Consider the following 14,748-nt stretch of genomic DNA (forward strand, 5'->3'; position numbering starts at 1 on the left):
ACTTCACCAGCTTCCACCGGGTTTTTCTTTGTTGGAAAAAAGGATGGTGGCCTCCATCCCTGCATTGATTACAGAGGTCTCAATGACATCACTATTAAATACCTGCATCCCCTGCCTCTGATCACGGCTGCGCTCGAAGAGGTACATGGCGCACGGGTCTTTACCAAACTGGACCTCTGCAGTGCATATAACCTCATCCGAATAAGAGAGGGGGATGAGTGGGAAACTGCATTCAGCACCACCCTACACCACGAGTACCTGGTTATGTCGTTCGGGTTAGCCAATGGCCCCTCTATGTTCCAGGCTTTTGTTAATCACGTGCTGGTTGATTTGGTGAATAAATGCATCCTCGTGTATTTAGACTATATCCTGGTGTTCTTGCCTTCGATGGCCAAGCACGTAACCCATGTGAGGGAAGTGCTCGGTCGCCTCCTAGGTAATGGCCTCTTCGTCAAGGGGAAAAATGTCTGCTTCACTAGGAGCATGTCTCTTTCCTGGGTTTCATTCTTGGTCCTGATGGACTGGCAGTGGACCCGGCTAAGGTCCAGGCAGTGCTGGATTGGCCCCGTCCGACCACTGTAAAGGCCCTACAACGCTTTTTGGGGTTTGCAAACTTTTACCGCCGGTTCGTTCGTAGCTTCAGTAGCCTCACGGCACCCCTCACCTCTCTACTCAAGGGCAAACAGTCCCAGTTCTCCTCGTAGAAAGAGGCCTGTGAGGCTTTCCAAGATCCAGAGCAGCGGTTTAAAATGCTTTGATCCTTAAGCAGCCTGATCCCTTGCTACCTTTTTTTGTTGAGGTAGACGCCTCGACTGTGGGTGTCAGGGCAGTTTTCTCACAAAGCAGGGAACCCCAGCCAAGCTCTACTCATGTGCGTCTTTCTCCCGTAAGTTGTTGCCTGTGAACGTAATTGCGACATTGGTAACAGGGAACTGTTAGCAATGAAACTGGCACTGGCGGAGTGGAGACACTGATTGGAGGGGGCTGCTCACCCGCTTTTAGTCTTTACAGACTACAGAAACTTGGAGTACCTTAAAACAGCCCGTTGGCTCAACCCTTGACAAGCCCGTTGGGCCCTTTTTTTTGTTTTTTACCAGGTTCAGGTTCACAGTCTCTTACTGCCCTGGTTCTAAGAATACCAAGGCGGACACCCTGTCCTGGCAGTATGACAAGGATCCAACTCCAGATGCACTCGAGTCGGTCCTGCCCAGCACCTGCTTCGTAGCCCCCATTTCTTGGCAGCTTTCACAGGACCTCCAGCAGGCCCAAACAGAGGAACCCAGTCCAGCCAATACCCCCGAAGGCAAGGACTACGTTCCTCACAGGATGAGTCCCCAGTTACTCCATTGGGCGCAAACCACCCCGCCACAGGCCACCCAGGGTGTCGACGGACCATGGCTCTACTCGAAAAGAAATACTGGTGGCCCTCTCTTTGGGAGGACGTACAGGAATTTGTGGAGGCATGCGAGGTATGTGCAGAGTCTAGGACACCGAACCAGAAACCTGCAGGGCTGTTGGAGCCCCTTCTGGTTCCAGCCAGGCCGTGGTCTCATGTAGCAGTGGACTTTCTGACAGACTTACTGCCCTCAGAAGGTAATACAGTAATCCTGGTGGTGTTGGACAGGTTTTCTAAGTCCTGTAGTCTGTTTCCTTTGCCCCGACTCCCCACTGCCCTGGCCACAGCTGAGCATCTCTTTCAGAATTTATTCCGGATCTTTGGGTTACCCGAGGACATTGTCTTCGACCGGGGTCCTCAGTTCATGTCCAGGGTGTAAAAGGCATTCTGGCGGAAGCTCAGAGTGTCCATGAGCCTCACGTCCGGATACCATCCTCAGGCTAACAGACAAGTGGAGCGACTGAACCAAGACCTTGGTCGTTTTCTGAGGAGCTACTGTGGAAAGGACCAAAACCAGTGGTCGCGTTTCCTGCCCTAGGCTGAATACGCCCGTAATTCCTTGTCCCATTCCTCCACAGGTCTGTCCCCTTTCCAGTGCATCCTTGGTTACAAGCCTCCCTTCTTCCCCTGGCACCCTCCTTCCTCAGAGGTCCCTGCTGTGGATTTCTGGTTCCTGAAGAGTGAGACAGCTTGGCGAGCGGTGAGAGACCACCTCCAACAAAGCATCCTCTGGTACAAAGAACAAGCGGACCGCCACACCTTGTTCTTTCAGCCTGGGCAACGGAGATGGCTATCCACAAGAGACATCCGCCTGAAAGTGCCCTCCAAGAAGCTCAGCCCCCAGTTTATAGGCCCATATAAAATCCTTTGTAGGATCACCCCAGTCACCTATGGGTTACAGTTGCCTCCTCACTTGCTCATCAACCCCACATTTCATGTCTCCCATCTCAAGCCCTACAGTACTTCCTTGCTCCAAGCCACCCAGGGTGAACAGACACCCCCTCCAGTGGACATGGATGGGGAAGCAGCCTACACCGTTCGCACACTCCTGGATTCGAAGCACCGGCATGGGGGGCTGTACTACCTTGTGGACTGGGAGGGGTATGGTCCTGAGGAGCGCAGCTGGGTACTGGCCCGCGACATCCTTGATCCATTCCTGATCGCTGATTTCCATTGGGACCATCCAGATAAGCTGGCGCCCTGTCCTGCATTGCAGGGCAGGTGGAGCCACTCGTAGGGTGGGGGGTACTGTCATGTCCACGCCCACACCTAGACAGCACCTGCCACCAATCAAGCACCTGACTGATCACTCACCTTTAAAAGACCCTCTTCAACTCCCATACACCCACAGAATCTCATTTGAGACAACTGTCCTCTTGCACGGGAGGCGCGGTGGCACAATGGTTTGGACTGGGTCCTGCTCTCTGGTGGGTCTGGGGTTTGAGTCCTGCTTGGGGTGCCTTGCGACAGACTGGTGTCCTGTCCTGGGTGTGTCCCCTCCCCCTCCAGCCTTATGCCCTGTGTTGCCAGGTTAGGCTCTGACTCCCCATGACCCCAAATGGGACAAGTGGTTCTGAAAGTGTGTGTGTGTGTGTGTGTGTGTGTGTGTGTGTGTGTGTGTGTATCCTCTTGCACCATGTCCTGCTCTTCCTCATCCCTTGTTTCCAGTATCCTTTCTGCTCCTGCAGTCCTTTGACCTCTCTCTGTCCCAGTCCCTGGGTACTCACAAAACTGGCAATTGTCTTGACCTTGTCTTCTCTCGTAACTGTGGTTGTCCTTTCCTCTCTGCTACCCTGCTCCACCTCTCCAATCATTTCTTCATCTACTTCCAGCCATGCCACACCACTAATTGCTCTCCTTCTTCTGCACCCATTGTTACCTTCCGCTGTCTTATTTAAACTGAACTTAAAATCTTTCTCACCTTCCTGTCTTGCTTCTGCTACACTGTCTGTTTTCCCTTCTGTTGCAGAATTCTCATATCTATCAACAGAAAATGCTACTCACATTTTCCTCTCTGCTATATTTTCCTCTGTTGACTCTCTGTCCACTGTCTACTAGACCAGAATGTCCCAGTACCACCCCATGGCTGACTGATACATCTGATACATCACGTACTAACAGGAGCAAACTCTGGGCTGCAGAGCGACAATGGTGTAAATCCAAGACTCGTATGAACCTGGATGCCTAAAAACAACTCTTAGCTACTTTTCACACTGCTCTCTCCTCAGCTACAACAACCTTCCACAACAAAATACAGTCCAACTACACAGAATCTTCGCCACCTTCTCATACCTACTCTGTCCTCCGCCACACCCTCCTCCTCCTTCTCTCACTGCTGATGACTTTGCTTTGTTTTTCAGAGACAAAGTCAACGCAATCACGGACAACTTCTCGGCATCACCCTGCCCTGTTCATGCTGGACTTCCCTGGGAAGACATGCTCTCCGAATTCAAGGCACTTTCAGAATCTGAAGTTTCCAACCTCCTGATGTCACAAAGACCCACCACCTGCTTGCTAGAGCTGATCCCATCCTCAGCCCTACAGACCATCTCCTTGCAACTCTCTACCTTCATCACTAAGATCATCAACTCCTCACTCTCCACTAGCTGCTTCCCATCTGCCTTCAAACTGCTATTGTTTTACCTATGGTAAAGAAACCCTCTCTGGACCTAACTTGGTCCAAAACTACAGGTCAGTCTCCATCCCCTTCTTTCTGTCTAAAACTCTTGAACGAGTGGCCTGTGATCAACTTTCTGAATTAGGAATCGTCGACATTCTGGTAAAGTTTTATGCAGCTACCTGTGTGATGAACATTGGTGCATATGGTGAAAGAAACAAACTAACTGTACTTAAGAGTCACACAGCTGCAGCTATGTCTCTTTCTACTAATGTAATGAACACATTGTTTTTCTATGACATTTTTTCGCTTTGGAAAAAAGCGTCTGCTAGATGAATGAATGTATATGTGTAAATGTACAATATTATGTGAGGGGGATGGGAGGTACAATAAAACTTGTTTGTACACTTTTGTTGACTGCCTTCTACTGATCCCTTAGTGAAACTTCACTTTCCAACACAAAGTCTACAGAAAGCAAATTAAAGACGTAGTATATGTCATTTTAAAAAATAATTTTTTATGAAGGGGTGCGGTGGAGCAGTGGGTTGGACCATAGTCTTGCTCTCCGGTGGGTCTGGGGTTCGAGTCCCGCTTGGGGTGCCTTGTGGCGGACTGGTGTCCTGTCCTGGGTGTGTCCCCTCTCCCTCCGGCCTTACGCCCTGTGTTGCCGGGTAGGCTCTGGTTCCCCGTAACCCCATCTAAGACAAGCGGTTCTGAAAGTGTGTATGTATAATTTTCTATGATTTCTTTTCATATTAATCATATTATTTCATTCATTCAATCATAATAATTCATTCATTTTCTATTTATTCATAGTTGGTTTGCATGCAACAACTATAAACATTTATTTCCATCAAGTGGTAATATCACCTGCTACATATGTCATATCTGGTAAAGCTGCAGTACATTTTACATCATTATATTTAATTATGCTATGAAACAGAACCGCAATAACAGCTCTAACACCTCTTTAAAGCCCTGAACTGTTTAGCTACATAGTAATTGTTCTGCCCGCAGATTTGTTTAGTTCATGTGATTAATTGCTTTGTTGAGCGGAACCTTTATTTCCATAAGTTAATAAGCAATTTGTGCACGTGTGCTATTTCCATGATGCACTACTGTCGGGATAGGCATAGCGGAAGTGTCTTGAGTTCTGTGTGTTTTTCCTACGCCCGCGGAAGCAATAACTGTAAGTTGTGAAGTTCTTGCAGACATTGGTTAAAATGTTTACGTGCTTTAAGTTTAATCAGTAGTGTAAACTCTGTTCATTCAGCCGTAACTCGACGTTACTGTCCTGTTGTGAAACGCCGCGTGTGTGAGTTCGCGCTGTGTCATGCTAAGTGTGCTATCGGCAAACGATTTAACTGGTTATATTTATAACGATTGTTGTAATTAGACTAAGTTTCTTTTACTGTTTCTGTTTATTATAGTTTCACTCGCATTTTCACTTGTCATTTGGAGACAATAAAGGAGCAAGACGCTCACATATCCTGGCTCGTGAGAATCGAGTTTGGCTTGATGTTAAAACTGCGTTAACGTACTGGATCATGTGCATAACTTACACGCAGGAAGGGAGAACAGTACAGTAATGACTCCAAACTTAATGCTGACACAGCTGAAGCCTTTATTTAAGATTTACTGTATGCATTTTTCATCACTGGGATATTTAATCCAGTCTGAGCAAAGCGCTGAGTACATTGATATTGAAAGAAAAATCTTGATTTGGCAGGAGTTATGAACTGGCTTGTCTGGCACAAACAGATGGATTGGATTTTGTACAGTAGGCATTATTCCACAATTTCTGAGCTGTGAAAAGAGAAATCAGAGAGTCAGAAGGAGGCATTTTAATAATTATAACTTCTTTTATTGATTATAGCAACACAATAACTTGCTGCGGATCATTGAGTTGAATCACTACCTGCTGATTTTAAATGCCTGAAAATAACAGAATAATTGTGACGTACAAAACTGAGGAGAGTTTGGTTCTCCCTGTGCTTGGAGTTTGCGTTCACCATGTTTGAGTTGGTTTCCTCAAGGTCACAGGTTCGATTCCCACCTTCTGCTGTTGTACCCTTGAGTGAGGTACTTATTCCCAATTGCTCTAGGAAAATTACACAGCTGTATAAATGTGTAAATAATTATAAGTGCCTTAAGATTGTCCAAATTCAGGACAGTTGGTAGTGTAATGGTTAGACCTGCTGCCTTTGGATCCAAAGGTCACAGGTTTGATCTCCACATCTGGCTGTGTTACCCTTGAGCAATGTGCTTACCATAAAATTGCTGCAGCAGAATTACCCAGCTGTATAACCTGTATGCTTGTAACTGTAATAATTGTAACCTGAACACTGTAAGCTGCTTTGGAGAAATGCATCAGTAAATGTATATACGGTTACCTCTAAAGTTCATTTCAAGACAGTTCTCCTTATAGAACAGTCCATCATCAGGTTGTCCAGGGGCCCATTTGTTGAAATCAAATGGAGTCCCATCAATCCAGAGCCATATTTTCCGCTGTAGTGCAGAAACAGGGTAATAATTTGTAGTGTGTGACAAAAATGAAAGGTTAGAATTCTGCTGTATGAGACAAGACACTGTTGCTCATCTTTGGGGAAGGGAGACTCATTCTGTGTATATACATAAATTGCACTCTCTTTTGTGTTTATTTAACCTTGAGGCACAGACAAAATCAATTTTCTTTTCAAACCTGTTAAAAATGTAAATAACAGATGTGCTATGTGTTATAACAGTTCACAGCACTATTATACTACTTGCCAGATAACTATAAAGTCAAAAACACACACACACACACACACACACACACACACTTTCAGAACCACTTCTCCCATACAGGGTAACGGGGAACCGGAGCCTACCCAGTAACACAGGGCGTAAGGCCAGAGGGGACATACCCAGAACAGGACGCCAGTCCGTCACAGGGCACCCCAAGCGGGACTCAAACCCCAGACCCACCAGAAAGCAGGACCGTGGTCCAACCCACTGCGCCACCGCACCCCCTAACTCAAAAAAAACTTCTTAGTTAATTACATTTTAACTACGATATATATTTTATATCAAAATTCTGTCCAAAGGTCTCAGGTGTGAATCCCCCTCCAATTGTAATACTCGAAACTGCTCCAGAAATAAAAATGACCAAGCTGTATGAACGGGTAAATAACCGTTGGTACCTATTGTAAATTGCTTTGGAGAAAAGCGTCTCTAAATGAATAAATGTAAATGTACAAAATAAATATGCAAGATACACTTGTTTTTAAGTCAGCTCTTGAAAATCAATTTATTTGTCCCTTTATTGTTTTCGTTATAATAGAACTTATTTATTAATGTACATAACTATTACTTTACACCTATATCACACACATTATATTCACCAGAATGATGAATGAATTATTCCGTGGGAGATATTTCACCTGAGGGGCATCTGTTCCTCCAATCCAGGCCACAGGAAAGTTGTTGCCCAACCCCCGTGTGACATTTTGCACAAAGTGGTATTCCTGTAGGCTGTGTATAGATGCCAATGATCCACCCAGGTGGATACAATGAATCTGTGTAGAAAACACCGCAGGTTATAAAGGACAATCATTTCTGTCATTTTGTATTATAATTAAGCATTTTTCATTTTCATCCTTTAAATTTGAATTTAGTTTGTGAAACAGTTACAGACATGTTACACCACTAAAATTAAGAGGATCGGAAGCATTTTGTCAAGGTGTGTTGCTTTAAATTGGGGGCGCAGTGGGTTGGGCCGGGTCCTGCTCTCCAGTGGGCCTGGGGTTCGAGTCCTGCTTGGGGTGCCTTGCGATGGACTGGCGTCCCGTCCTGGGTGTGTCCCCTCCCCCTCCGGCCTTACGCCCTGTGTTGCCGGGTAGGCTCCGGTTCCCCGCGACCCCGTATGGGACGAGCGGTTCAGAAAGTGTGTGTGTGTGTGTTGCTTTAAAAATCTGAGGAGCATAATTAACTGTTCAGTGGATGTTTGCTGTAAAGTAATTATTATATATTGATCTCTGATTTTGGGGGGTGCGGTGGCGCAGTGGGTTGGACCACAGTCCTGCTCTCCGGTGGGTCTGGGGTTCGAGTCCCGCTTGGGGTGCCTTGTGATGGACTGGCGTCCCGTCCTGGGTGTGTCCCCTCCCCCTCCAGCCTTGCGCCCTGAGTTGCCGGGTTAGGCTCCGGTTCCCCGTGACCCCGTATGGGACAAGCGGTTCTGAAAATGTGTGTGTGTGTGTGTGTGTGATCTCTGATTTTTTCGTAACAGGTTTCCCTACTAAGGCATCTTTGTTGTGATAATGAATTTTATGGAGAAAAACATTCAAAGTGCCCCATGCAGGTACATATACAAGTTACCAGGTTTCACTCTCCGAAGCTATACTTAACAGTGCTCTCCAAAAACTCATGGAAATACTTCTTCTCAATTGCTCGTATAATGTGCCCCAAACAGTGACCTACTCTTGATAAAAGTAATGGCCAAGTAACAAATAATGAAGTATAAATCAAACTGAGGAGGCTGTAACAAATGCTGAGGAAGAGTTTAGTGCTGTAACAGTATTACCTGTGCACGAGCCCATGATGTTCTTTGGCTGACGTAGTGGAAGCAGCGTGATTTAAACCTATGCCATCCAGAAGGACATCCTTGTGTAGCAGAGGTGTTTCCCATGGGTGTCTCAAAAATGACTGCAGTTAAACCGGATTAATATCACACACACACACTTTCTGAACCGCTTGTCCCATACGGGATCGCGGGTAACACAGGGCGTAAGGCCGGAGGGGACACACCCAGGACGGGACATCAGTCCACTGCAAGCAGGACTTGAACCCCAGACCCACCAGAGAGCAGGACCTGGTCCAACCCACTGCGCCACCACGCCCCCCTGCCCCCGGATTAATATCATTTTACACTGAACCACTAGTGAGAACTAACTAGTATTTAGTGCCTGGGAAACAATCCAAAAGTAGTGCTAATGAGGTCTTAACTGTTAGGGTAGTACAGTCTGCCACATAAAATCATAGGGTTACGGCAGGTGTTTGCATACCAAACAGGCAATAGCTCATTAAGGATGAGTGGAATATAGATAGATAGACAGATGAAGGAACAGATCAGGAGACAGAAGGACACGCACGAAAGTTAAAGCACAAAGGTTCTTGGTTCTGATTTTGTCGTGGTGGAACGATCTCCACCATCACTCAGAACTGCTGAATCTCTGTCCACATTTAAAAGGAGTGAAGTATCTGTCACCTGATTTCTCACGCTGTTCCTGAGCTCTGGGTGCAGCGAAACCACCACTGAGAACAAGAGCAGTGAAGAGCAACACAGAGATGCTCAGTGGCCCCATGATGCGGCTCCTGGAGGGACAGGAAACAGTTGGACCCACTGGTCAGTCCAGAGGAGAAGTTCCTTCACTGTGTGGGGTTTTACTGAAGGAATGTTGAAGCCACCTGCTCTTTCTCATCTAACATTCCTCATTAAACAGTGAACATTAAACTCTTCGAGTTGCTGCAATAGAACAGTTTCACAGTTCGACACTTCCATACTCACATGAACGCTATTTAACATCAAACTGTAATGATCACCCTTTGTTCAGCTAATTCCTCATTCACAATAAACGAGTGAAATGTTTGGTTTTCGCAAAATGTTTCTCTTCCACTGAGTCTGTTGACTAATAAAACTTACAGTTCTCGAAACAGTGCTGGAGGTATGTAGGAAAATATATTTTTAAAAAAATACAATGGGAAAGACAGTTAAGAACTGAATTTTAGAAGCTGTACCAATGTGAGTTACAGAAAACAAAAACAGTACACAAAAGGAGTAAAGAGAAATAGATTCTCACCAGATCTTTTCTGTGACACTGAAATGATTTCGTTCTTTACTCTCTATCACATAATATGAGTGTCCTTTAAACCTTTATATAGGTTTTGTCTGGAAACACTTGAAAATGGGAGGTTCCTCCTGTTCGCACTTTGACCAATTACAAAGAGTAAACTGCAAAAAAAAGAAAAAAAACTGAAAATCATTATTCAGTCTACATTCTTGGGGGATGCGGTGGCTCAGGGGGTTTGACTGAGTCCTGCTTTCCTGCAGGTCTGGGGTTCAAGTCCCCCTTCGGGTGCCTTGCGTCGGACTTTTCGTCCCGTCTAGGGTGTGTCCCCTCCCCCTCCTCCTCCAGCTTTACACGCTGTGTTGCCAGGTTAGGCTCCAGCTCGCTGCAACCCCACTTGGGACAGGCATCTTCAGTCAGTGTCAGTCTACATTCTACCCCTGGTTTCAGCAATGTCGCACCTATGTTGAAATATAAATTTGGTTCTTGTGTAATGGAGCTCTTTTAAAATGGCTTATGAATATATATCCTTTCTCCATACAGTGTGTTTATTAGTCAATACAAGAGTAGCTTTCTTACCAGGTGGTTTTACCACAACAAGTATTTTATACTGTACTACAGTCTGTATCAGTTGTTTGGGACAGAGATTCACACTTTGCACCTCAAGCCCATCGTGACCCATGTACCCCCTCACACTCCAGTGCTTTTAACATCTCCAGCCAAGTCTCCTCCACTCCTGCAGCCTTACTGCTATGGTGTGTAGTTCAGTCATCTGGGAAAGACTCATAGAAGAGTGGCTGGTTCTCCACATGAAGAGGAGTTGATCTGGTTTGAGCATCTTGTAAGAATTCCCTGCTGGAGTTATACTGGATGCATCGCACTGGCAGGAGATCCCAAGGACAGATTCAGCACACATTAGAGAGATTATACAAATACATCAGATGGATATTAAAAGTCTACACACCCCTACTGAAATTTCATGCTTTGATGATGTAATGACTGAAATCAAGTCAAGTGATGCCAGACTCATTTTGATCTTTGTTAAGATCTTGAAACAAACAATAAGATTCAAGATTCAAGAGTTTATTGTCATGTATACAGTAAACAGTTTGTTACACTATACAATGAAATTCTTACTCTGTGAATCCTCTCAGCAGCCTATGACATGGATTGTAAGGACGTAAGGAAAGAAAAACACAAGGAAAACACAAGGTGTAAATCACAAATTTACAAAAATTACCCCCCCCACACACACTTTCTGAATCGCTTGTCCCACACGGGGTTGTGGGGAACCAGCACCTAACCCGGCAAGTCAGAGCGTAAGGCTGGAGGGGGAGGGGACACACCCAGGACGGGATGCCAGTCCGTCGCAAGGCACCCCAAGCAGGACTTGAACCCCAAACCCACTAGAGAACAGGACCCCGTCCAACCCACTGCGCCATCGCGCCCCCCGCAAAAATGATCATTAGTGCAAAAATCCAAGAAACGAGATTATATATGTATATAAAGTGTGCAGTGCGCAATGTAAACATGGAAGTCGTACATGTGCAAAGTCCTGCAGAGGTAGATTGGGTCTATTCACAGTTGGGGGGGGTGTGTATACTCAAGGTATGCAGAGGTAGTGTGTGGTCTCTGATGATATTGGAGTTGTGGATGTGTACATGAGTGTAGGAGGGATGGGGGGTAGTTGACACCCCTCAGACTCAGAGGGTAAACTGTGTCTGCTGTGATGGGTGGAGAGGCAGTGGATGGGTGTCATTCACAAGCCTGATGGCCTGTGGGTAAAAACTGTTTTTCAACCTTGAGGTTCTGGCTTTAACACTCGTGTAGTGTCTGCCTAATGGTAAGGGTGTGAAAAGGCTGTGCTGGGGATGACTGTTGTCCTTGATGATGTTAATGGCTCTCCTGATGGTTCTGGCCTGGTATAGGCTCTCCAGTGATGGTAAGGATGTTCCAGTGATGATTTGAGCAGCTTTCACCACTCGCTGTAGCACCTTACAGTCCTGCACTGTGCAACTTCCAAACCACACTGTGATAGAGCTGGTGAGGACGCTCTCAATTGCACACCTATAGAAACTTCTGAGGATTTGGCTAATGTAGTGAAAAATAAAAGGAAGATTTTTAAGAAGAATAATTAAACACAAAAAACCTTTGATGGCTTGGTTGCATAAGTATGCATACCCTTTGTGCTGTAACTGTTCTGATTTGTGCTACGCCCACATTGCCAAGTCACCGCGGAACATCGAGGGCACGGCACAGACTGATGCATAAAAGGCAGCGTCACAGCAGGGATTGATGCGGAACCTTCTTCAGCCTTGTTACTCACGACCTGCTATTGCTCATGTCCTTCCTGATCCCTTAGTCCTGCTCCAGTCCCTTCTCCCTAGTCCCAGTGCCCCCTTATGATCTTCGACTTCTTGCTTGTGTACTGACCTTGTCTTTTGGATTACCCCTTCAACGACGTTTGCGCCTCGGAGATCTTTTATCTGTCCAACGTCGCCACCTCTTGGATTTTCCTGAATTAAGTGCGTTTTCTGCTCCTCTCTTGGGTCCGCCACTTCCTTCCAGAGCTAGCCATGACAGTATATTTCTTTAAATTTATTAAAATTAAAATAAACCCCTCTGGACTCATAAAAATTACCTCCCTAAAAACACTCACATTCTGGAGGAATGGAGCACTGCTCTTTTAGCAGGAGGTAACACCTACAACCAGCTGAGTAACTCAGTGGCTTGGTGTTCACGTACTCTGCTGCCACACACAGTGCCCTCAACGGCTGCACAGCTATTCACTGCTCCTGCCCTTGTACACCGTGGTACTGTATGGTACAGTATTGAGTTTTAAGGGTGTTTAAATTCATCCTTGTTCTTTTTCTCGGATGTTTGTCACAGACACGGACATGTTTGTCAAAGAACACTGCCACATGTCTGTGTACTAAGTGTTAAATCATTGTTTTTACTGCAGCGACTTGTGTGCATCTGGACATAAAAGTGGCGATGAGTGCCGATGTGAATTCAGCTGTGTGAGGGGAAATGTGCGAGCCATGAACAGTGGAGTGAACTTTACTGTACTACAGAATCATCGCTGACATTGAACTGATGAGGATGAGTGCTTTGGGATGGCAACGCTGGGCTGCGTTGACGACGTTGACCCAGAGGGTGGTTCCTAGGAGGAATACACCGGGAGACTGGAATGTTTCTTTCATGCCAAGGACATTGCAGATGAAGAGAAAAGGGCTTCATTTCGTTAAGTGTGTACAGGGGAGCTATTTACTGCACTTTGCACCCATTGCTGGCTCCCATCGGCTGAGTGCAGCTTCTTACACTGACATTTCTGAGAGTGTAAAACACATCTTGCGCCCCAAACCTTCGGAGATTCTCCAGTGTTTCTACTTTCACAACAGTAAACAACAGCCAACAGCCCAATGCAAGAATATCTAACTTTATAGGCATCCTGAGAAAAATGTCCATGACTTGCAGTTGTGGTGACTAGTTGGACCGCATTGTATGGCTGCTGCGGACCCTGTTTTACAGCGTCAGCTACTGCAGGAGCTCAACCTGATGCTGGAAATGGCAGAAGGCTCCAGCTGCTGAAACACTTTCATACATTTTAAAAAAATGTTTTTATAAACAAAATAATTTTATCACACGAGCATCAACAGGTTAATGCTAAGACCATGTACTTTTCGAATATGTGCGTAAGACATTCTGTCACACCCCAAACCATGTCTCAGCAGCATGAGGCAGACAGACCTACAAGAAGTGAAGGGCAAGTATAAGGGCAGCTGCACCACACAGTCGAGTCGCAGAATCTCATTGAAACAACTGCCGAACCTGCCCCCGGCCTCCAGCCCCCAGCCCCCTGTCCCCAGCCCCCTGTCCCCAGTCCCCTGCCCCATTCCCTGCTCCCGCTCCACTGGTTTTGGACCCACACTCGGTCCCTCAACGTGGATTTGGGAATTGCCCCAAGGAACAAGAAAACCTCTTTCTTGACTCTTTTCAATAAAATCCCCACTTGGGTCCAACCTGTCATCTCCCTACGTCTTCTCATCATTACACATACAGTACACTGCCAGTTCTGAACTATGACCAATGCCTTATTGTCGGGTTGTCTGTACCAGACTGTATCCAGGTTACAGATGGTACAAAATGCTGCTGCGAGCATTGTTACTAGAACTAGTAAGTACGACCATATAACACCGGTACTTAAATCCTTGCATTGGCTCCCGGTCTCTTATAGAGTTGATTATAAAATCCTTCTTTTGACCTATAAGGCAGTACACGGCATTGCTCCGGCTTACCTTTGTGAGATTATTGACTCTTATATCCCAGGACAATATCTCCGTTCATTAGATGCAGGTTACCTTAAAGTACCTGTGATCAATAAGACCTCAGTAGGAGGTCGTGCCTTTAGTTATAGAGCACCTAAACTGTGGAATAGTCTACCAGTTACTGTCAGAAATGTCCCGTCTGTTTCTGTTTTCAAATCTCGACTTAAGACTTATATGTTCACTCAGGCATTCCACCTCATAATGTAATTTGACTTGCCTTGGTTTTTTTATCACCTTTACAAAAATGCATTTTATATTTACTTAAGGGGGGTGCGGTGGCGCAGTGGGTTGGACCGCAGTCCTACTCTCCGGTGTGTCTGGGGTTCGAGTCCCACTTGGGGTTCCTTGTGACGGACTGGCGTCCCGTCCTGGGTGTGTCCCCTTCCCCCTCCGGCCTTACGCCCTGTGTTGCCGGGTAGGCTCCGGTTCCCCGTGACCCCGTATGGGACAAGCGGTTCTGAAAATGTGTGTGTGTGTGTGTATTTACTTAAGGGGGTGCGGTGGTGCAGTGGGTTGAACCGAGGTTCTGCTCTCCAGTGGGTCTGGGGTTCGAGTCCCGCTTACGGTGCCTTGCGATGGACT

General features: G+C 46.2%; 1 protein-coding gene across 1 annotated transcript; it reads right to left on the bottom strand.

Moving 5' to 3' along the window:
- Positions 1 to 5,589: 5,589 nt before the first annotated feature.
- LOC108923639 (ladderlectin-like) lies at positions 5,590 to 9,883 on the bottom strand. Its single transcript, XM_018734533.2, has 6 exons — positions 9,851 to 9,883; positions 9,259 to 9,365; positions 8,575 to 8,696; positions 7,436 to 7,570; positions 6,407 to 6,521; positions 5,590 to 5,819 (listed from the first exon to the last, which is right to left on the bottom strand). Exons 2-6 carry the CDS (start codon positions 9,353 to 9,355, stop codon positions 5,746 to 5,748), a joined length of 543 nt encoding a protein of 180 aa, XP_018590049.2. The 5' UTR covers positions 9,356 to 9,365; positions 9,851 to 9,883; the 3' UTR covers positions 5,590 to 5,745.
- Positions 9,884 to 14,748: the final 4,865 nt, after the last annotated feature.

Source organism: Scleropages formosus, chromosome 18 (assembly GCF_900964775.1).
Source record: "Scleropages formosus chromosome 18, fSclFor1.1, whole genome shotgun sequence".
NCBI classification, from domain to species: Eukaryota; Metazoa; Chordata; class Actinopteri; order Osteoglossiformes; family Osteoglossidae; genus Scleropages; species Scleropages formosus.

Coding starts and splice junctions, on each gene's coding strand:
- LOC108923639 (XM_018734533.2), bottom strand. CDS start 9,355: ATGGGGCCACTGAGCATCTCTGTGTTGCTCTTCACTGCTCTTGTTCTC. Junction 8,697..9,258: donor GGAACAGCGTGAGAAATCAG/GTGACAGATACT, acceptor GTTTAACTGCAG/TCATTTTTGAGACACCCATG. Junction 7,571..8,574: donor CATCATGGGCTCGTGCACAG/GTAATACTGTTA, acceptor TTTTCTACACAG/ATTCATTGTATCCACCTGGG.